The sequence below is a fragment of the Lycorma delicatula genome, chromosome 6 (assembly GCF_047948215.1).
Source record: "Lycorma delicatula isolate Av1 chromosome 6, ASM4794821v1, whole genome shotgun sequence".
NCBI classification, from domain to species: domain Eukaryota; kingdom Metazoa; phylum Arthropoda; class Insecta; order Hemiptera; family Fulgoridae; genus Lycorma; species Lycorma delicatula.
This window is the reverse complement of record NC_134460.1, coordinates 24,090,850-24,109,964: the sequence shown is the minus strand read 5'-3', so window position 1 is coordinate 24,109,964 and position 19,115 is coordinate 24,090,850. Positions and strand designations below refer to the sequence as shown.

The following is a 19,115-nucleotide window of genomic DNA, read 5'->3' as shown; positions in this document are numbered from 1 at the left end:
TAATAATTTTCATTAACACCTGAATTGTTATTTATTTTGTAGTTATTCTATATATTTAATATCTGCATATATTTTTACTAGAGTACATTTTATAAATTTATGAATCAGATTTATTTTTTATTTTACAATTATTGTACATTTTATGATGCTGGTCTGATCAAGGCTTTCAATGATTTTCTTGATTCAGCCAAGCAAAATGCAAAGGAAGTTCTTTTTTTTATGTACGTGTAGTACACCTACTAATTCTTGACATGATTTATATTAACATATTATTATGTACTGATTAAAATAAAAGATTTATTTCTTTACATTATTTTCTAAGAATACGTATGTTTATTTTTTAAACTACAAAGAAATCTGTAAATGTACTGAAAACATTAATAAATATATCCTTTATCTGGAGTTTATAATAAGCTTACAATATCATAATTCATCAACAAACTTCACTGTTGTGGAAGAATATAAAACCAAATACCCTAAAGCTTGGCCATCACTGTTAAGTATAGAAGTTCTGAATGCTGAGCTAACATATCTGAGAAGACAACATAGAAAGTTATTTTCTCAAATGACATAATTACCAGCTCAAATTTTAATATTTTAAGCTAGCTCAGGGATACTATGATTTTTCAATGGTGCCTTGTAGTGTTGAATCCTGGACCTTTTCTGAAATAATAATAAATAATTATCAGTTTTCAAATGTGAGAATGTTTGAGGTGTTAATGAAATAATTAAATATGTTGGAATAACAATATAAAAAACAGTGCAATCTTATTGAAAATGGATAAAAAAAAAAGTTAATGAAACCATTTGAAAATAGATAAAGAAAGATGGAGAAGTTTGGTTGGGTGATGGCTACCAGAATACAGGAGCTATTGCAGCTGATTCACCAAATGAGAGTGGAAGAATGAAAGGATACAATCAAAGAAAACTCCACGAGTTTGAAACTTGTCCACTTGGTTCAACACACATTTTACTTAAACAATATTTTTATTCACATAAATACTATAAGCATTTACCTGCATTATTATATAACACATTAATCAGTAAAACAATAATTTCTATTAAAAGATTTAATCATAAAAATAGTCGTAAGTAGTTAATTTTAGTCAATTTATTTAGCATCTAACTACCCAATAGGCTAATACCTAATTATAGTGACTGACAGGTGGATATTGCAGCATAAATATATTGCTAGATTTGTAGGAGTTTCAAACTCAGAACCTTTCAAATGATTAGCAAGGACACTTAACAACTGAGTCAGCAGAGTGGTATAAATTTAAATAAAAACAAAATTTGAATAATAAAATTTTACAAGTTTTTAGACTATTCTGCATTATTAAAATACATAAGAAAGTTCAATAGTCACTTCTCAAAATATATAAGTATAACCTACCATTACTTGTTTTTTTTGCCAAATTTTATTGCCTTTGATTTATTCCTACTTATTTCCAAACTGAGTGATTCTATATTTCTCAATACTATTTCTTTAAAACTAGTTTTCTTTTCATTTATTTGTTTGAGCTATTAGAACAGTATCATCAATGGTATAACATCTTTATCTTCTATCTTTGAATTTTTATTTCACTCCTAAATGTTTTCTTCAATTTCTTTATCGTTTCTTCTATTTACATATTTTAAAGCAACAGAGATGGGCTAAAAATGTTCTCATTTATTTATCTGCTGTAACTTTGCTTTCTCTAGCTTATACTCTTTACTACAACTGATTCTTGTATACTGGTATATTTATTTATTTATAGGCTGATGCTAGATAACAGTTACTGTGAAGGATTATAACGATTTTTGTGAAAAATGCCATGTCTGACCAAGACTCAACACCAGATCCTACAAATGAAATGGAGGTATGCTACCAATCCGTCACCAAGATCAGAATAATAAAAAAAGTTTGTGGCTTAATGAATCCACATTTTAAACTAATTTTCTTAGAAATATGAAAATAATAAGTTTTATGTTTGAAGTTAAATTTGTATTTCCTCAGAAAATACCTGACACATCACAACCAGGTTGCCTGAATCCTCCATTTGGATAAAAGTCAGCATGACCAAGAGGTCTAACTTGTCCTAGAATATGGGATGTATGGATTATATCAACAAAATATGCATCATCTGCATCCAAAATACCATCAGATTCCTTTTTTGTTGGAAATAATGGTAAAGCTGGGTCTAAACCTGTAATAAAGTATAAATAATAAATACTATTTTAGATACAGAGATTACAGTTTTAACTTGGCATTAACTAATAAAAGATTATAGTATTTATTACCTTCAAACATAACCTCTGTAAGTGACATAACCTAGTTTAGTGCTGGGCCAGTTCCTTTTTTTTCCTGGAGTAGCATGTCTAGCCTTTCCTGACATAATATCTATAATGTATTATTATGTTCCGATCAGAATAAAAGATTTAGATTTGTTAGCTCTGGGGCAGTAACTTCCTTACATTGGGACAGCAGTAACACAGGTGGACTACCTGTGTTAACTCATCATTGTAAATCAGCTGATTTTGAAGTCAAGAGTTCTAAAGTTCAAAACCTAGTAAAGGCAGTACTTGTATATGAATTTGAATACAAGGTCACGGATTCTTTGGTGGTTGGGTTTCAATTAACCATACATCTCAGGAATGGTCGACCTGAGACTGAGCAAGACTACACTTCATTTATACATATCATCCTCATTCATCCTGTGAAGTAATATCTTACAGTGGTTCCGGAGGCTAAACAGAAAAAGAGAGAGTAACACAGGAAAAACAGAACTTCACAAATTCAGATTTATATTTACTGAAAATAACACATTTAATGTATAAAATTAACATTCTGGAAGAACTTGTTTCACTTTATATAATTAACAAACCCAAATAATTATATGAATAAAATAAACATTGCAAATATTACCAGTACCTTTGTATTTTTTACAAATTTTTTTTAACAATTAACTATATTAATTTTTACAATCATCACAAAACACTAAACTATAATTTTTCAAGCAAATCTTTCTAATTTTAACATAATACAATGGCCTTAGGTGGATAAAATACCTTCCAGAAGGGCTTTGATATAAGAGCAAACAGCTCAACTCCACACTGATGTGTGATTGGCAGATGGATTCTTTCAAAAGTCTAGGGGTTGAAACCTTTACACATCTGATTGTATTGTAATAGTAAATATTTCATCAACACCATCTTCTGTAATGGTTTATCAAAAATCTGTTTATTAAAAAATTTTCAAATAATTGATGGATGAAGCTATTACTTGATAAAAACCCATAATAACAAAAGAAAATAAACAAAATATATTATTTGATTTTCACAAAATTTATTTAAAAAATCACGATGCTGATTTGGTATACAATATCTTCCTCAAGTGTTATGAACCAAATACTAAAGTTAAAAGTACAGTACATCAAAGAAGGTAAATATAAAAATCATAAGAGATAAAATACATAAAGATAAAGAGAACAACAGGGAATGTACACATATACAATTGACAATATGAATAGTACATGTATGAAATCGTATCTTCATTTACATAGTTAAAAGATAACATTTTGTAATTTTATTCACTTAATGTTTAATTATATAATTTGTGTTTTCTTTACATTTTCTAATTGTACTATCAATTTTGATCATTTTTATCAATTATGATTAACGGTTTATAAACCTGCTAAATTTTATTTTATTTTACTATTTTTTAATTGAGTGAGGATGTTCAGAATTGACCAATAGTCAATTGTAAATACATGTAGTAAAGACATGCCCCATGGCTAATAATGGCTTGTCAGATGTACCAGCTAAATTAATATAGAAACAAACTTTTTCTAGGATATGGACCACATTGTACTATACTACGGCTAAAATGTATGACAAACTTAGTTTAACAATTAATGGAGAATAATACTACCAGTCCATAGTTGAATTATTTAACATTTGTATGCTTATAAAATACTTTAGTTTATAATTAAATAAAAAAGCAGTTTAATTTTTTTTTATTTTGAAATTGTATCTTCATTTACATAATTAAAAGGTAAAACTTTATAACTTCATTCACTAAATATTTATTTGTATACATGTGTCTTTTTTTACATTTTCTAACAGTATTGTCAATAAAGAAATGTTTATTTTTCTCATTGATGCGTTATTTTTGTAATTAGGCAATTCCCTTCTGAATGCTCACAATAAATTAAAAAAATTAAATAAAATACGTAATATTAGCAAGTTCATAGACATATTAGGCGGTAATCATAACATTCATCCAAAATTCAGTTTCAAATATGAAATTTTATGGTTGACCATTACCATTGAGTGTGAAAATTACATAGTATCAAACATATCTAAGACAAATAAAATTGAATTTAATAACAAGATGGAGGTACTGTACTTATATCAAAGTATAATTCAACTAATGTGATAGACTTCTTCAGGGACTAGGACTGTTACGGTTACTCTGAAAAATGGGGTATTAGTATTTACTTTTACCTAACACGTTCAGTCGTAACTGGTGCTGTTATTCCCTTGACATCAGTCGATTTTATTACTGATAGGTTTTGGGTTAGGTAGGTACATACAGAACTGTTGTCTGTTTAAATATTTCATAACATTTGAATGTGATATTTGTGGTCCTTTATTATATAATAACAAATATTAAAAATATGAGAATTTCATAGATTTTTCGTTTTCACATTTGAGATTGTTGGTAAAAAAAGGATATTGTTATGAAGAGCCTCTAAGTGCTTTTTTGATCACTTGAATCTGAATCCCATTTTAATGTAGAATGTCAATCAATTTTGAACCATTCAGTTCGTATATTCTAAGGAAAATGCACTTTTTAGATTACTGTGTCCTGTGAGTAATTGATTAGTTTTTTTATTATTATTCCATTCCCGATATTTCCCTCGCCTCCGAAGAGCTGGTCACGCTCGTTCAGGACTGTAGAGCTCTCGAGGATTATACCGGTAGCTACAACCAATATATCTCAATTAGAGTCCTAGATGGTACACGAGAGCGCCCAGGGCCCCCACGGCTGGTGAAAAGATACAACATCAATAAAATCGATGAGAAGAAATTCAAAAGAAAGATCTTCTCAGGGGTGGTAGCCTCTAAAAGGCTACTTCAGCGGTAGCTGAAGTCCCGCTCGGCACGGACCAAGTCCGCGCTTCGGCGGGAGCGGCGATGAATCAGGCAGGTGGCCTGTCACCTAACCAGTACGGTTTCCAGCAGGGTCGGTCGACCCTAAACGCAATTCAAGAGGTTGTTGAGGCAGTGCGGCGAGCAGAGGACCACAATAACTTTTCGTTACGTTCTTTTCGTGGTCCTTCTCGTTACGTTGGACGTTAAAAACGCTTTCAACTCCGCACGGTGGAACGATATGATTCGGGCCCTGGAGCATTCGTTCCATGTACCTCAATACCTGCTCAGAATGGTGGAGACATACCTGAGGAACCGCGGTCTCATTTACGAGACCGCAGCAGGCTGGCGTAGGATTACGATCATGTCAGGGGCGGCGCAGGGGTCGATTCTCGGCCCCGACCTTTGGAACGCCGTTTATGATGGCTTGCTGAGGCTGGAGATGCCTGAAAAATCTGTCTTGGTTGGGTACGCTGACGACGTTGCGCTACTTGTCGCAGACGGCGAAGTGGAGCGCGCTCAACTGAGGCTCAGCCGAGCCGCGCACAGAATCGGTGCCTGGCTAGAAGACCATGGATTGTCTCTAGCCCTCAGCACAACAGAAATCGTGGTTCTAACGAAGAAGCGTATCGACACCCTTCTCTCCCTGCGAGTCGGGGTAGAGGTTGTCGATACCAAGCCGGCCGCAAAGTACCTCGGTATGATGATTGACCGGAAACTCAGCTTTGTTGAGCAGCTTCGTAGAGACGCCGACAAAGCTGCGAGGGCCGTAACTGCTCTCAGCCGGCTCATGGCGAATGTCGCCGAACCGAAGGCCAGCAGACGGCGATTGCTGACAAGTTTTAACCATTCAACCATTTAAAAATTGTGCTACAGTTGGTGAACCCGCCAAGTGTGAATTAATGAGTGTGAGTAGTCATATGTTTCTTGGTAAAAAACAATTTTGTGTCTGAAATTCACAGGAAAATTTGTGACATAAGAGATGAATATTATGAGTGACACTAAAGTAAGACAGTGTCTTGCCTTTAATTTTGAAAACGGTGAAAGAACTTTCATAATGAAGAACGTAGCAGCCATCTGTCGGTGATAAACAGATGATTTGATTCAAACAGTTGCCAAAAAAATTTACAAAATTCGGTGCCTCACCGTATCACAATTATCTTTGATGTTTCTGTTGTTTCACAATCTTTGATTTATCAAGTTTTTAAAAAATCGAACTATAAAAAATTATGTTCCAGATAAACATACTTTGTGCATTTAATTATGTATAAGGAAACAGCCAAAGCTGATATATCGTACCTTTAAAGAGGGTTTTCAAAAAGAAAAAAAGAGCAGGTAGGGCAGCACTAAGATTTTTAAAAGATTTTTTAACAATAAATTACACTTTACCAGTTATTCGTTGAACACGTCCAGTATTGTAGTTACTTCCAGCAAAACCTGCTACTTGTGCACCGAGACTGAATCCGATAATATGTATAGATTTTGTATTAATACCTCCAAGAGTCAACTGGCTGATCAGTTTGCTGACTATGAAACCAACAAATCTTGCATACTTTGTCGCAATATTATAACAGGGACCAGCTGCTAAAACTGACCAATCAACCAGAATTACATTGAATGATCCTTTGGAAAGATAAGCTGAAATGTACATCAAAGATAAATTAAAACCTTCAGTTAAAATAACAGATGTTCCCTAATTTATTAGATTTTAACATTTTTTTTTTTTTTAAATTATTAAATTAACTCATAATAGGCTTTACTTATATTGCAGTTCAAATTTTTATTTTGTCCAGGCCCCTACCAACCATTTTGGAAAGTAATACAAACTAAATTCAAATAATCAATCTACATTGATAATGTGAGCATTCAACTTTAATCTAGTTAAATTTACCTTAAATACTGCAACATCATTAAACAGCAATATCAACCAAAAAAACAAGATACTTTCCATCCAGCTGACTGATGGTTATTGAAACTAATTTCAGTAACAAAAAATTCTAAAACAGTAAGTTATGTAAGTTAGTAAGTGGGACAAATATTGAGTGAAATCCTGGTAGGTCAGCTTCATAGAAACAGAAATGATACTTAGTATATAACAATCCTACAAAGCCATTGTGTTAAGTGTGTATGTTATCATTCAGTTTGTTACTGTAGTTCAGTTTTCTTTGCTCACAGCTCAAGCAATACTGAGATAATAATTCAATGGATTAAATGAATCAGCCTTAATGTAGAAAACAGCCAGCTATGTCAGATGACTTAGGGCCAAAATATGTCAATAAATTAAAATGATGATTCCTACATCAAACCATTTTGAGTTTGGTTTCAGCATATCATTTAATATGTCTCATTTTCTTGATTAAACTATACATAATAGCATATTTGAGGTCATAATAATAAAATAAAGGATCGTGATGGATAAATCGAGAAGTCGTGGAGTAAACACAAAGAATTTAAATAAAATGTGACTGCTACATACAACTTTCTTAACGTAATGGTATTTATAAAACATATTTTCAGCTAAATAATCTTATATTTCAGTTAAATTGCTTCATCTCCATTTCACCTGTAACTATTCTTGTTTTTTTTTTTTTTTACTGTGGAGTAATTTAAAAGATGGAAACATCATATATCTTCATCATCTGTCAGGAGACATATGAAATCTCCTGACAGATGAAAAAGAGTTCACTGAAAAAAGTTGTCGCAATATCTATATATTGCGACAACTTTTTTAGATCGATTGTAAAAAAATGTTTGTAAACTTCACTATTAAACCGTGCATAAACAAATTATCAATCTAAGTTTAAGAATAATTTTATAACTTTAAAATATTAAGTTACAAATTTATTACTTTTAAATGGTAAATTTAAAAGTACATTTCAAAATACATATTATTTCTTCACAACCCAGAAAGCCATTAGAAATTAAGTCACCCAATTGCCTTCCTACATCAGTTTACATTCTATGAACACCTCAACAGTCAGTATGGTTGTTATGATGCACTGAAGTAACAAAAAAAGAAGTATAATTGTTTATCAATTATATCTCTTTCTATTGAAAATAGTTGAATGTTACTATTGAAAATAAAATAAAATGAACTGCCTTATATTTATTTTGGTTGGTGGAGTGTCAATGCAATTAACACAGAGCAATCTCTCAAGAGGATTTATTTTTAGTCAGCATGTCAAAAAAATATTAGCACTAATGAATGAAAATTTTTTGAGAGGGAGAATCTGATCATTTGAAATCAACTGAAATTAAAATTTCTGGAATTTTCAAATAGGCAAGAATCAGAAAAACTCTTCTGCAGTTCAGCAGTATTTTTTTTTTCATCTTTTATGACTGCATAGGATTACTTTAGTCATCCATTATCCAAGTCTCTTCGAACAGACTGTTCAGGCCTCACAGTACTTTTTCCTACGTTATGATCTCCGTGCCCTTCCTAGTGTTGAAAATATTCATTTATGAGTTTCTTTCTTGTGAATCTGAAACAAATGTTTTTTTGTCCTTGATTTTTTTTTTTTTTTTTTTGTTGAATTCAGTAGTACTTATAGTTCAATAAAAAATACTTTTTTCTGGTTTTATACATTTATATTTGTTTGCATGTTTGCAATTAGAAATCATTACTTACCGTTCTATTGTGAAATTGATGCAGTTAGCGACTATTTTAATGATGTCCTATATAATATTAGTAGAATTCCATACAGTTGTCTTGTGATTTATGGTTTTGCCAATTGTGGATTTAATTTTACAATGAATGCTTATGCTAATGACTGATTTAATTTTAATCACTGAAGAAGATGGTCTTTATTAAATTGGTTTCTCTTATTAATATAATTTTAAAAAATATCAGAATTATAAAACACATTTGAATTTTAGCTTATATAGAAGAAATAATAGTATAATAATAAAATATATAAAAACACTGAGTATGTTTTTAGATAATCTAGTGCTAAAACAGAAATAAAATAAAGCACTTTTTCTTCATAATAATTTAATCAACCGAGTGGGAAGTAAAGTCCTGTCTTAACTTAACCTTTTGCAACACTTATCTGTCTATTTGTGAAGCAGTATAGCAAAATGCATTTTCTGACTTTTATGAAATTGTATAGTAAGGTTTTTAGCTATTACATGAAACAATCTACAAGTAATAGTTTTTCATAAAATTATTTTTTTATTTCAAAATGGCAGCTGCTGTCTTTCTTAGATATGATGAAGAAAAAATGTATTGGTGAGAAAGTTAACTAAATATTATTGTGGTACCACTGCTGCAGACAACATATGGTAGGTTCCCTTCCACTTGTGATATGACTTAATCCTGATTTCATATACCAGCTCATTTTTCTCACTCTTTGGTTACATATCGAATTCTTTACTTTTTCATGTTGTATGACATCTGATATTTTTTTCTGAAAGCATTTTCCTCCCACTATACAGTATCAATCATTTTTCAGTAATCAATTTAACTTAATTTCAACCTATTTTATTTAAACTTATTTATTTTTAACTTAACTTGTCTCAACTTAATCTTACATTGGTTTTCAATAAATTTATTTTTTACTATTTTCCATTTCAACACGTTAAATTTCACTCCATCAATTCCATTTTATCATAGAGCTCAGTTTTTTAAATTCAGTACAAAATGAATGATATTATTGTTTTACAGAACAACTATTCATAATATGTCTTTCTGTAATAAGAAATTTTTATTGTGATTTGGCGTCATAAGGATAACTTTATTGTCACTAAAAGTATTATACAGAGTCATTCACGGGAACCGGATATTTTTGAAGTGGGTTGTACTCGGGCGTTCGTGGTGGGAAGGGCACGTGGCTGGTGTCTGACGTTTCCTTTGTTCATAGCATTTACATTTTAGTCGTTGAGATGGAGCCGTGGATGCTTGACCAACGCCTGTACGCGTATGACAGTTTTGTGGGAAATGACGAATCCGTAACTACTGTTCAGCGAGATTTCCGCCGTCAGTTTAATAGCCATCGTAATGCAAGTGCCCCTTCTCTTAACACAATATTGCGACGGGTAAACAACCTTCGAACAAGTGGTTCAATATTGAAGAAAAAACCACTGGGTCCCCGACGAACTGCTAGCACTCCGGAGAACATCGAACGAGTAAGGGAAGCCATTGTCAGAATCCCACGCCGCTCTATTCAGAGGCATTCAGCAGCGCTTCAAATGAGCACAAGTACGGTAAGACGAATTCTGCATACAGACCTGCATTTCCATCCTTACAAGATAGCCGTCGTGCAGCAGTTAAACGAGCAAGATTTCACGCAGCGATTACAATTTTGTCGACAAATGCTTACCATTTTTGAAGAAAATGAAAATTTGTTAATGAGTGACGAAGCCCATTTTCATCTGAATGGCTTCGTCAACAAACAGAATTGCCCGTACTGGGCAGAAAGAAACCCACATCAGCTTCACGAGAGACCACTTCATAGCCCAAAGGTGACTGTCTGGTGTGCAATAGCAAAGGTCGGTGTTATGGACCATATTTTTTTGAAGAAAATGACGCTGCCGTAACTGTAATAGCTGATCGTTACATTGTGATGTTGAATACGTTTTTCATCCCTGAGTTACGAAACCGGGGAATCGATTTTCAAAATGTGTTATTCCAGCAGGATGGAGCTACAGCGCACACAGCGAGGACAACGATGGCTGTTCTCCGTAACTTGTTTCCGGGACGGATCGTTTCCAGATTCGGCGACATTCCTTGTCCCCCTCGGTCCCCCGACTTGAGTAGTTGTGATTTTTTTCTGTGGGAGTTTCTGAAATCGCGTGTGTACGGCAATAAACCGCGTACATTGGAGGTCCTAAAGATCGCAATTCGTCATCACGTCACCCAGATTGATGTAGACATGCTGCAAAGAATTGAGGCCAGTTACCGTGAAAGGCTACAACAATGTATAGCCCAAAATGGACATTACTTGCCGGACATAATTTTTCGTTCATGAGTAAGTAACAAATGCTTTGATTTAACAAGTTTTCAGTTCCAATAAAACCTTTTTACAGTAAATATTCAATTTTTTATGATTATTTTAAAAACATCCAGTTCCCGTGAATGACCCTGTATTAACATATTACTTGGTTTGCTGATCAAGATGATGTAGTGTGATTAAACTTTTTAACAATAGATCAAAAATCAAAAAAGTAATCACTTTCTAAATTAAGTTGTGCTTTTTATGATTTGGTGTTGTATAACACTTGAGTTAGTATAAGGTTTCAAATTAGACATGCTTGTGTAAAATGCAATACAAAACACACAGACAAAGAACATTCTAAATGTTCTTAAACATTTTGTAAACTAATTTGAACTTCAACACCACTTCTGATGGACCACAACACTCAATAGTCCCAGCAACAGTCTATGAGGAAGTTTAATTCAGATTGAAAGCTAGCTCATTCTTTGCAGAATGGAATTTTTTATAAATTTCACTTTAAAGTAAAGTGTTATACTGCAGTTGTTTCAAATATTTTTTGATGTTACAAAAAACATGAAAACGGCTAAATACTATTCTAAGCTACTTCATTCATGAATCTTGATGCAATTTACTTCCACATTTTTTTTTAACACCTGTGAATTGAGTCATAAGAATCATACTTCTTGATTATAAAAGGATTATACAATAGAACCAAATGTGAGAAATATTTTTATTTTAATGCCCTAAACCCAAACAAAATAAGACTTTAAAATCACAAATCTTTTTTTAAGTAATTTTCATGACATCAAACTTTCTGAATATACATAATGTGACTTGAATATTACCATTTTTCAACTTCACTATGGCTTCAGTGACATATGATTGTGTGTAGCCATGTATTATTATTTTGGTATTATCATTAAGATCAAAATATTTTGATGATATAACAGATTTTCCATATTTTAAGTGTTTAATTTTATTAAAAGTGCCATTCTTAGTAGGAATAACAGCAACACTGTCTTTAGATTTTGGATGACGGCTGAAAATAAAACAATATTACACAAACAGTTAAAATTTGTTTAGAAAGAATTAAAAGAAAATAAGTATATTAAATGATTTTCTTTTTTCCAAGATACTGGCACTTATAAAGAGGCATTAATATTCAACAAATTTTGAAGTGTTAATACATTTAAACATACTATTGACCAAGAAAAAATATGATGAACATTTAATAAGTAATTTGTATTTTTTAGTTTTAGTAAATAAAAATTATTATATTTCAGGTATAGAAACAAAATTTTTCACCTTATTAATCTACAGTAACTTCACTCAAAATGCTCATATCCACTTACGTTGCTATAATTTTTCTGGTTATTATAATAAAAGAAAAAATTTTGGTATTATTCTTCTCGAATTTTGTACTTTTCAATTTTTTGAGGTCGGTAAGCCCAAAAATATTAAAATCTTATTATGCAAATGTATATATTTTATTAGATCAACCAAAGTACAGAATAAATAAAATAAATGACGTGAATAAATCACGAAAGCACTCCTGCATATATATTGGAATAAGGTAAGTCCTCCTACTTTATTTATTCTGTTCTTTGGTTGATCTGATCTGATCTAATAAAATAAAATAAGTATATTTGTATGTAGTGCAGAGGAGTGTGAATATATATTCAGTTCTTGCAAAGAACTTATTTAAATATATATATGTAGATATATAAATATATATAATATCTTTAATAAGAATAACTTAAGATAGAGTTGATTTATACAGTTGGTATATATTTACATACGAGATATTGGTAGGGAGTTTCATTTTAATCGCCCCAGGCAATTAAGCTAAGCGCAATATAAAAAAATTACCAAAACAAAAGTTATTCAGATTGGAAAGGGACAACTCATGGTGACCTTGGATTTGACCTTATTTCAATGTTAACATGATTTTCTCAAATAGAATGATCTATTTTTAACCCCATCAATGAAAATAGCAGAAAATGTTACAAAGAAATATGTGGTCATACATATGACCTTTGACCTTTTTTAAGGTCATATGGTTAACCATCAGAGATATATTATACTGGTGATAGTGTTATATGGATATACTGTTACACGAGTTACATATTTTTGAAGGTCATACAATATTCCTAGAATATTTATATTTCAGGCAATTTATTTCGCAAACTGTGGGAAAGAGTATAAAAATGACTTTACACTATCATATAACACTATTTCTTATGGTAAGCCCGTATGATCTTCAAAAACTTTCCAACGTCATATGAGTGACGACATATTTCAATGTAAAATTTTCTGCTGTTTTCATTGGTGGGGTCAAAAATGAGTCATTCCATTTGAAGAAATCATGTTACCCTTAAAATAAAGTCAAGGTCAAATCTAAGGTCACCATGAGGTGTTCCTATCCAAACCAAGTAACTTTTGTTTAGGTAATTTTTTTTGTATTGTGCGTAGTTTATGACATTAAAATGTTTAAAAGTAAGCACCTGTATAATTATTTTTATCCTCAAAAATTGTTCAATGTATGTACAATCATAAAATCTGATAAGATAACTTGTATATTTGGAGGTTTACAATCTAATAAATTGTTTATAAAATCACAATGGGTGAGAATGTAAAGGAAATAATGAGAGTCTTAAAGCTACAAAACTGGTAATGAGAAAAAGCAAACAAAGAAAAAAAAAAGGATGGATAGTGAGAAAGGACATTCCCCAATACAATGGTTTACTACGTTAGCCATTTAAAAAAAATGTTTAACTGTAAAAGGGATAATAAAAAACACCTATATTACATGACCTATAGTTATGATATTTCTTTGCTGCAGTTCATCTGACTACTTTGCTCACTCAATAAATTAAATGATAATAAATAAAAATAATTTAACGGAAAATGATAATTTATTTAACTAATGTACAAATACTAGAACAAAATATAATAAGATAAAATAAATTAATGAAAACAAATTAATGAATCATAATTGAATGACCAATCATTTCCATTAAATAAGCAATAAAATTATATATTAATCATAAAAATCAGCAAAAAAATAAACTTTTTTTTACTTTGGTTGAAATTTTAATAAAAATCACAATAAAAATGATAATAAATAAGATTTTAAATGAAATTAGATTTATTTTTTATTTCTTTAAAAAATATAAATTTATGAAAGGGTGAACGTTAATAAAAACAAGCTAAATAAACTCTATTATCTGAAGCTATATCATTTAACAACATATTACAATGTAAATACAATATGTAATGAATGTGACACAATGTTGTAGGACACTGCTTAAAAACAGTTGGCCTTCTTTTTCACAAGGCACATGTAGTTAAGCGTGACACACGTGTCAAATGGCAGTAAATATCCTAATACTTATAGGGACTTGGAGAAATAATTTTAAAAAACTGAAAAGATTCTAGATATAAATCCCAGTAAAGCTTAGTAGTTTTCAAATATTTGTGTTAAATTTCATACCTTTTAATAGTTTTTGGAGACCTGACTTAATTTACAAATCACTCCAAAAAATATCATTGCTGCCTTTAAGAATAACGAGTACCCATGCGATGCTTTCTAGAAAAAGTGAAATGAGGAGTAATTTTCCTGTTGCCTTCATGGAGGCATATATAAGCAGTTTCATATTAGCACGTTAAACACAACAAAATGCTGGTAATATTTAGGCTTACAAGTTACACCTTCACTCACTCTGTTTCTACAAGGATTAGTTGTTTAGTAAGGTTCATTAATTTATAAGAAAGCGTCACTGATGTGTGTCTCATATATCTCAGCCATTACAGGACATTCATGTCACAAATATTATATAGCATATTTCCTTGTACAAGCATGTTCAAATTAATCATCTAAAAAAAAATTATTCAAACTGATATTCAATCTCAAAATTCTCTTTGCTAAGTCAAAATAATCGTAATAAAATGTTATATAACAATTTATATCTATAGGTTAAAGGCCTATCTTAATACAATTGTACTACATTTTTTATTTAACTAATTATTTTTTAACTCACAGAATTAAGAATCAGTATTTTACAGTAACTAAATACTTCTAAAAATAAATTTAATTCTTTAGTTATAATCAAATATAAACAATTTTTAAAAATAAAGTTGGTTCAAGAAACGCATTTAATAAATATTGAAACAGTGTAGTCATAGGTGAAACTGTATTATTCCTATTTTTGTTAAAATTCCTGTTAATATTATTAATATTCTCTCATTATGTGAATCACTTAGGTAGGGTGAATCACTTAGAAAAATTTTCCTTTTTTTTATGAAGGTTTTAAAATCTAATAACTTTAACATTTTTATGGCATTTTATTGTCTGTAAGAAGGAAAAAAGATTTATTTTATCAAATGGTGAAAATTCCATTCAATAACTTTAACATTTTTATGGCATTTTATTATCTGTAAGAAGGAAAAAAGATTTATTTTATCAAATGGTGAAAATTCCATTCATAATTTCACAAACTTTACAGTGATGTCCTTAAAACTTCACTATGTACAAAAGTCATGTATAAAAAACCACACGACCACAGGAGGCAGATTGCAGAAAAGGTGATACAAGGATAATGCTTAAACTCATTCTATTAGTACAACAAAAGATGATAAATGAACAAACAAATGAGATTAAGTAACAATCCAAACATAAACATTCAAAATATTAATTTTCCAATATTTTCTTTTAGTAAAAATTATAAATAAGTAAAGAATGCTATGATTCATTGTAAAAGGTGGAATACAATCTGAAGTTTTAGAAGATCATTTATAAATCAAATCATCCACTGATTCATCACAGTACCTCACCTGAACTCATATCCTGGGAAAGTAAAACTTACACAAATTCGACTTAGGTACTACACTCACCAGGAAATCATTATAAAAGATTCAATATTGATTAAAAATAGGGGTTGAACTGTCAATTGAATAATTAAAATTCTTTTATTTTCTAATAAGAAAAAAATTGAATTTTAATGATCTCATTTACTATTTAGCTGAAAGAGTTTTTTCTTTATAAAGTATGAAAGATGTCAAAAGTAAATTCTGCTTTTGTGTAAAACAGTTACACAGAAATACAACAAATATTATAATAAGAATACAGTTGCATTCAAGGTTAGAATTCAATGTAAATTCAGTTGTACAAGTTGTTATCAGGTAGTTGACTGACAACATTATAACACTGATCTAATGATTTATGAATCAATAGGACTATTAAACTATTTGAGTCTACTTCATGTTAATAAAAAATTGATGTTACAGAAAAGTATAAACGTAAGGAATATTGGCATTTAAATGTCAGGCACAATCCAGACCAGACATATATTATAAAATTTCCGTACCATACTCCACATGTAAGGTTCAAATTAAATGAAAAAAAAAAGAAGCTAATGGCAGAATTTTATAAAAAGAATTACAACTTTGATAGGTCCTATAATAAAGCAACAAGAAGTTAATTTCATGTAAAAGGAAATGTATATTTGTATAGGAAGACAAATTTACAATAGGTAAAACCAAATTGTTATTAAAATTGAACTGAATAAGTAGGACATTATTTAAAATTTATAAAGAATAGAAACATACAAGTATTGCAAACAAAAGATTGTATTATTGGGAAAAAAACTTTCTTATGTAAATGATTAAAAATAAAAGCTAATAATTAAATATAAGTTTTAATATGAATACTGAATAAACCAACAGAGATTCAGAGGTTGATTATAGATTAACTAGGCTTTTCTTGCTACACCTGTGTCTGGATCTCCATTGACTTTGTTCTTGTATATTCTTTTTTGATCTACACAACATTGAATCTGTGTCAATGTAATTGTAATAATAATCATCATTATTACTGTTATCATTATTAGCTGACAAATCGTTATCAAGATCTTCAATGCATGAATTATCAAGTGATATTACTTCACCCACTGAAGGATTTCTTCTGAAAAAAAAAAACTAATACACAGTATTTAAAAATGAAAATAAACTATATTTATTTATTTGCTTATTATTAATTATTTTGCATATAATTTAGATTGAATAATTTTTCTACTCTACAAAATCCAACAGGACCAAATTAATTTACAAAGTGAGGAAAAAAGTGAGGTTAAATTTTTACATTTACATTGCCATTTCATTCATATTCAACACTTTTTACCGACTTTTCAAAGAAAAGAACAATATCACTTTTGATCTCATGGTGGGATTGGAGGATGAAAATTAATTTTCTTTACATTTTGTGGTATGAGGAATACGAAAATACCACTGGTGTAAAAAATATTGTGGTGCGATGTAATGTATCTGAAATTGTGCATGTAAAAATTTTGATGAAGATTAGTTGTTCATGAGTTACATTCAGTTTAAAGTAAACAACAGACAACATCACCTTAAAGCACTGAGGTTATGTCAACTGTGTAATTGTATATTTTCGTACACATTTATGCAACGAGTCACAGTGGTGAGTGTGAGATGTCACTCACAGTGGAAAGTGATGCACTGAGTCACAGTGGAGAAACTTGATGCTTATTAATCACACCTATTCAGTGAGTTGCAATCTGAAAATCAATACATTTCTCACTGGGAAATAGTTAGGGCATCGGAAACGAAAAGTCAGTCTTCTTGACTGAATTCTGACAAAAGGCTTTTTCTTTACACTCATTTATATTCATGCATACAGTTAAAACAATAATTTTTATATGCATAGCATATTAATCTCTCTCTCTCTCTCTTTCTCTGTCTCCATTTCTATATTTGCGTTCATATATATATACAGGTGGCCAGGAAGTCATCGTACCCCTAAAGTTAGAACTAAAGAATTTGTAATGAGTTATAAGTGAAATATGCAATACAATAATGAATTATTTTATTAACTCACTTGATATATAACATTAATTTTAATAATCCAGAAGGTCTGCATGTTTGTCCTCATGTTGCACGCACAATTCTATATGTCGCCACATCCTGTGTGACATGCAGGGAAGCATTTCTGGTGTTATGTTTAGAAGGTTTCCCTCACTTTTTCATTTGTCATGTAGCAGCGTACAGATACATGTGCCTTGATAATTCCCCATAATGAATTGTAAGGTGTGATGAGATCAGTACTTCGTGGTGGCCATGATAACGAAGCTGGTAACGCTGGAATACCGCAGCCAATCCAACATCTTGGACATTTTTCATTTATAAACGTGTGGGTGAATAGACCAAAATGTGCAGGTGCTCCATCCTGATGCAACCATACTCGTTCCACAAGATCCTTTACTTGAAGCTGTGGTGGTATTAACCGTGACTCAAACATCTCTAAATAAGTTTGTGAATGCACTGGCCCGTCAAACAAATAAGAACCAGACAAATGACAAGCTGTCATTCCAGCCCATATCATGATGTGCTTAAGATTTTTTTGTAAACATAACATTTAAATAAACCAGACGTTGCAAATATATTAACAATTGAAAAGTTTATATGGCCGCCACTTTGAAATGGATTGAGAGATCAGGTTTATTATTTTTATACAAATAAACCCTAGCATTATACACAATTTCAGCTCGATAGGATTAACTATTTCTGAGAAATAAATTTTTATGTTAAAAATACTAAATGGCAAATAACCGGTAAACTAAACATTTCCGTTCATATATTGATTATAAAGTTTTTTCTTTATTTCAATGTTGGGGACCATCAGCTGAATTCTTGAAACTTTTTTATAAACACTCTATATATATACCAGGTGATCCATTTAAATTGAGACACATCTTTATCTCAAAAACTACACATTTTAGGGGAAAATGTTTCCTATTAAAGTTTTTCCATTTCAAGGGGAAAATAGATTTACAACATATGTTGTCCTTGATAAGGTTAAATAAAATCATTTCAAGGTCAACTTAATTTTTTAAATAGGAACCAATATTTTTTATTTCAAAATCGAATTCTATGCAAAAAAAAATTAAAATTTCAATTCATACTTTTTTTTTCTAAAATTGATAGTTTTTTAATTAAATTTTTAATTTAAAAAAAATTAAATTTTAAATAAAA

The 19,115-nt window shown here is 30.5% G+C and overlaps 1 protein-coding gene across 1 annotated transcript in view; it reads right to left on the bottom strand.

Annotated features, from left to right (window-relative positions):
- The window catches only part of LOC142326593 (pancreatic triacylglycerol lipase-like), a 40,386-nt gene that overhangs the window by 5,959 nt on the left and 15,312 nt on the right, over window positions 1–19,115 (bottom strand). Inside the window, exons 4-7 of the mRNA XM_075369180.1 lie at window positions 16,837–17,028; window positions 11,912–12,105; window positions 6,523–6,771; window positions 2,004–2,186 (exon numbers count right to left, since the gene is read on the bottom strand). Of these exons, the coding sequence (XP_075225295.1) occupies window positions 2,004–2,186; window positions 6,523–6,771; window positions 11,912–12,105; window positions 16,837–17,028 (818 nt within the window). The remainder of the gene's footprint in view (window positions 1–2,003; window positions 2,187–6,522; window positions 6,772–11,911; window positions 12,106–16,836; window positions 17,029–19,115) is intronic.